Source organism: Silene latifolia, chromosome 3 (assembly GCF_048544455.1).
Source record: "Silene latifolia isolate original U9 population chromosome 3, ASM4854445v1, whole genome shotgun sequence".
Taxonomy (NCBI): domain Eukaryota; kingdom Viridiplantae; phylum Streptophyta; class Magnoliopsida; order Caryophyllales; family Caryophyllaceae; genus Silene; species Silene latifolia.
Genome location: NC_133528.1, coordinates 130,678,489 through 130,683,244, shown reverse-complemented (window position 1 = coordinate 130,683,244; position 4,756 = coordinate 130,678,489). Strand labels below are relative to the sequence as shown.

At 34.8% G+C, this 4,756-nt stretch overlaps 1 protein-coding gene across 1 annotated transcript; it reads right to left on the bottom strand.

The window, feature by feature from the left end:
- Positions 1–3,175: 3,175 nt before the first annotated feature.
- Positions 3,176–3,937, bottom strand: LOC141649692 (secreted RxLR effector protein 161-like). The gene has a single exon (XM_074458374.1). The coding sequence runs from the start codon at positions 3,935–3,937 to the stop codon at positions 3,176–3,178; it is 762 nt and encodes a 253-aa protein (XP_074314475.1).
- Between the last annotated feature and the right edge of the window lie 819 nt (positions 3,938–4,756).

The following is a 4,756-nucleotide window of genomic DNA, read 5'->3' as shown; positions in this document are numbered from 1 at the left end:
AAAATCAAATAATTTTACTAATTACTCCTTGAATTGGTTTGGTTCTTGGGGTAACATCTATTCTCTTTTTCTTTAATTTAATCTCATCAAAACATATTTCTTGTTCACGACAATCTTCAGAGCAAAATGACTTGTCACCCCTGTAATTAATTAATTAAACTAATAATTAGGGTGAAATATTGTGAGATAAGTTCTTGGGAGTAAATCCATAGTTTAAGTTGAAAGCATAATCAAAACATTTGCTACAAGAAATGCCTCACTTCGCGACAATATCCCGACTAAATCACAATTAATCGCTTGAAAATATTTGCAATTGGTATTAGACAGACCACAGACGCTATCTTTAAAATGACAGTTATAATAAACTCGTATATAGAAAAAAGGCTATGTTGAAGGATGTACTATACCTATATATATAAATATCTTGGCTATGATCCAATTCCTTCATGCAAGAATGACAATAGCTCATGAACTCTCTCGGAGGTAAAAAGTGGTCATCTTCCGGGGAAGTAACTATTGAGAAAGTTACCATTTCATTTGCATTCTCCTCTTGATAACATCCCACTTCACCTTTAACATAACTTGTAAAACAATTTAACCATCAAACTACAAGTTAATTAAAGTGTCATTTCAAAAAAAAAAAAAAAAAAAAAAAACTACAAGTAATAAATTGCTAAGAGTTCTTATTAAAATAATACTCCCTCTATTCAACATTTATCACCCCATTTCAATATAATACCTCTCACATATAATGGAGAAATGGGGTGATAATTGTTGAATAGAGGGAGTATTCTCCTTGTTTGGATAGAAAATTGTTTACCGTTTTCAAAATTCTCTATTTTCTTATTAGATATTTCCCCTTTACATTTGATTGTATACGTTTTTCAAAATATTTAAAGGAGATTTAAAAGAATGTGCGTATACAATAAAAAGGAAAAAAGAAGCAGAATGAAATTTGTCGAAGGCTTTAAAGTAAGGTACATACCCTTTGGATGGATCAATAGGTAGGCTAAAGAAACCCTTATTGTTGTCTTCCTCAAATAAGGGATTTGTAGATGAATGACTCGAAATGTGATCATTAGATAAGAACAATAATGGCCTATGAACCACATTTTTCGCGGTCATATGGACATTGTCATGCTCTAGGTCTGGGTCTGAGACAAGATCATCGGTCCTCTTCAAAGTCGCAACACCAAGACCGACCTTGTTAGGGACCCATCTCTTAAGGCTCTTGGTTGGTTTGGGCGGTCTTGGTGTCACAAGGTTGGAAGCGTCTGAAGGTGGGGCCACGGTTTTAAGAGAATTGCAAGCGTCTACAAAAAATTGACCACTAAAAACGCGACTAGATAAGCGTAAAAAAGAGCTAAAGCCTTGTTTCGAATCGTTATGTATTGGATTCTCCATGCTCTCAACCTTGTGATTTCCTTCTGATCTTGCCCTCTTCCATGACAACATCCTGCAATTATCACATTGTTCGTAGAAATATGTGAGCGAGTACTCCACACTCTCTTATCCACATTATAACACTCCAATTTACTTTGACATTAGTGACATTGGTTAAATTCTGACTATACTTAAATGACCCAATAATTTCACTTAAATCACCGACATCTAATTAAGATGGATTTCGCATAATAAGGTAAATTATAAAAACAAAATCAACATTTTAACCGAGAAATTTCAGTTTTTAATAATAATAATAATAATAATAATAAGGGATGACCACCTATACTAACCTCCTCTCATTCCTTTATTGCATGAGAATTATTCCCCCTAGGGATGAAGTTAGGGCTGAAACATCAATCTTACCTATATTTTGAAAAAGTTGTTTTTTTTTTTCAAAAAATTAGTGTGTATTGTATTTTTTCTGAAAAATTCGCCTGAATCATGGTCTGATCAGCCTGTGCTTAGCTTCATCTCTACTCTTAACATAGTTGTGTTATTTTTCAAAATATTTGTACAACTATCATGACACAAAAAGGTAACAAACCTTGAGATTTCTTCATTCTTAGAAAGCAAAGCTGTAAATGTAAGGGATATGCAACTTCAACTTCCTTTTTTAAAGTTATTAAGATTTGTTATCTACGAACATGGTCCAAAATCAAAAATTTCACACGACCATATTGAATTCAAGAACTACATGAAAAAGATTTATGGAAATCCTAATTGGATTGCGGATTTTCAATTTCTCATTTTCGATAGGACATAGTATCGAACTAAATAAAAGAATTCACATGGTATCGAACTAAAAAAGAATACATATACACGCGTCAAAATTTCATCCTCGATAGTAAAATAAAAACAAGCCATTTAAAATTATAAAATAAATTGACAATTTGTGTACCAGAAATTCACCTGATTTTTCCTTTCTTCTAATTAAAGGAGTTTTTCACGGTACGACTCCAGCCAAGAGAGACCAAAATTAACTAGTCACTATATATAGTTACACTCCCTTTTAAAGCTCGTTTTCTCGATATATAAAGTATTTTCTCCGTTTTACAAATACCTTTAGGTTTCGAATTTATTGAATGCCGAATGTGTTTGTGGATTAAAGGAAGTAACTTATGTGTCCCTTGACTAACAATGTAACAAAGAAGTTAAGTTTATCAAACTTAGGATTTAGGTGGTTGTATACTAAGAAATAAATAGAAGTTACACATAAATGAGAGCAGTCTTATACAGAAAGAGATGAGAATGATATTTTACCATATACGGAGTAACTAATCCAAATTTAATAAAGTTTAAAAAGGGACTAAGAATTTACGAGTTGAACACCATCAAAGTAGAATGACGCAGTCTGTTGAATGTGCGGCTAGTTCACTCTCAAAATACATATTTCTTCATTTATTTACCTTTTATTTTGACACTAAAACCCAGGAAATAAAAGAGAATGTTTTATGAATAACAAGTGGACCATAATGGAGATATATGATCAAAGTATCCTTCTGTAAAACATCAATACCTTGTATTAATGTAATTGATGAATATGATTTTATTCAATATGAACTTAGTTCTTACAATCTGATATGAGCTAGTATTTATAGCCCAAGTATAACCGACCTAACTAACTATTAACAACCCAACTATAGTTAGTTTATGCTAGTTTAGTTTGTTAGGAAGTTAGTTACTTATAACTAACTTCTATTAACTATCTCTATATGTCAATATCCCCCCCTCAAGCTGGATTTTGGGTAGGAATTAATCCAAGCTTGGAGGATAGAAACCTGTGCTGTTCTGCCCCTAATGCTTTAGTCATGATGTCAGCTAGCTGTAGGCCTGTTCGAACATGCTTTGTGATCAAAAAGCCCTCATCTTGCTTGTCTCGAACATAATGGCAATCTATAGATAGATGTTTGGTTCTCTCATGAAAAACTGGGTTCTGAGAGATGTGTTGAGCTGCTTTGTTATCACAGTTAAGAGGAATGGGTTTAGGAACAATGATTCTAAAGTCTTGCAACAGATTATCCAACCAGACTAGCTCAGATGTAGTATATGACATGCTTCTGTACTCGGATTCGGCACTGCTTTTAGAAACCGTCCTCTGCTTCTTAGTCTTCCAGGAGATGAGGGACTGCCCTAGGAAAACACAGTAACCACTGAGGGACTTGCAGGAATATGCACACTGACCCCAATCAGCATCAGTGAATGCATTCAACCTCAGGTCTGAATTAGCACTGTAAAACAATCCTGTATTAACAGTCTTCTTGAGATACTTTAGGACATGTATAGCAGCTTGCATATGAGGCATCCTAGGCTGACTAACAAATTGGCTTAAGTGTTGAACTGAGTAGCTTATGTCAGGCCTAGTCATATTGAGATATAACAATCTTCCAACTAGGCGCCTGTACTTTTCTGGTTCTTCTAAAAGATCACCAGTGTCAGTACTTAACTTCAAGCCTCGTGGCATAGGAAATTCTGAAACTGTTGCATTCTCCATGTTCATGTCAGCCAATATATCTAGGATATACTTCCTCTAGTTGATGAGCAGACCAGTTGCATTTCTGGAGATCTCTAAACCAAGGAAATACCTCGCATTTCCTAAGTCTTTTATTGAAAATTCTTTGTCTAAACCATGTTTAATCTGCTGGATTTCTTGTGCATCATTCCCAGACAAGAGGACATCATCTACATAGACCAAGGCAACAGCAAAGGCCTTTGTCACAGGATTTAGTTTAGTAAACAAGGAATAATCTTGTCTTGATTGAGTGTATCCTTGACTGAGCAAGAATTTAGTAAACTCCTTGTTCCATTGCCTGGATGCCTTTTTGAGTCCATATAAGGATTTTTTTAATCTGCAAACTTGGCCTTCTTTAACTCTATAACCTTCTGGTGGTTTCATGTAAACCTCTTCATCCAAATACCCATGGAGAAAGGCATTGTTGATATCTAGTTGATACAATGGCCATCCCTGAGCTGCTACAATAGCTAACAAACATCTGACAGTTGTGAACTTAGCCACTGGTGAGAATGTATGTGTATAGTCCCTATCCTTGACTTGATTATAGCCTTTGGCAACCAGTCTAGCCTTAAACCTTTCCACGCTACCATCAGCTTTGTATTTGATTTTGAAAACCCATTTTGATCCAATGGATTTCTTATCTTTTGGTAGAGTAACAAGATCCCATGTGTGATTGTCCTCTAGGGCCTTGATTTCTTTGTTCATGGCCTCAATCCATCTAGGATCCTTGCTGGCTTGGTAATAGGTATATGGCTCATGCTCTTGTAGAGTATTAGCCAAGGACACTATATAATTCTC

Bases quoted from the DNA above. Each gene is read 5' to 3' on its own strand.
- LOC141649692 (XM_074458374.1), bottom strand. From the start codon at position 3,937: ATGGAGAATGCAACAGTTTCAGAATTTCCTATGCCACGAGGCTTGAAG.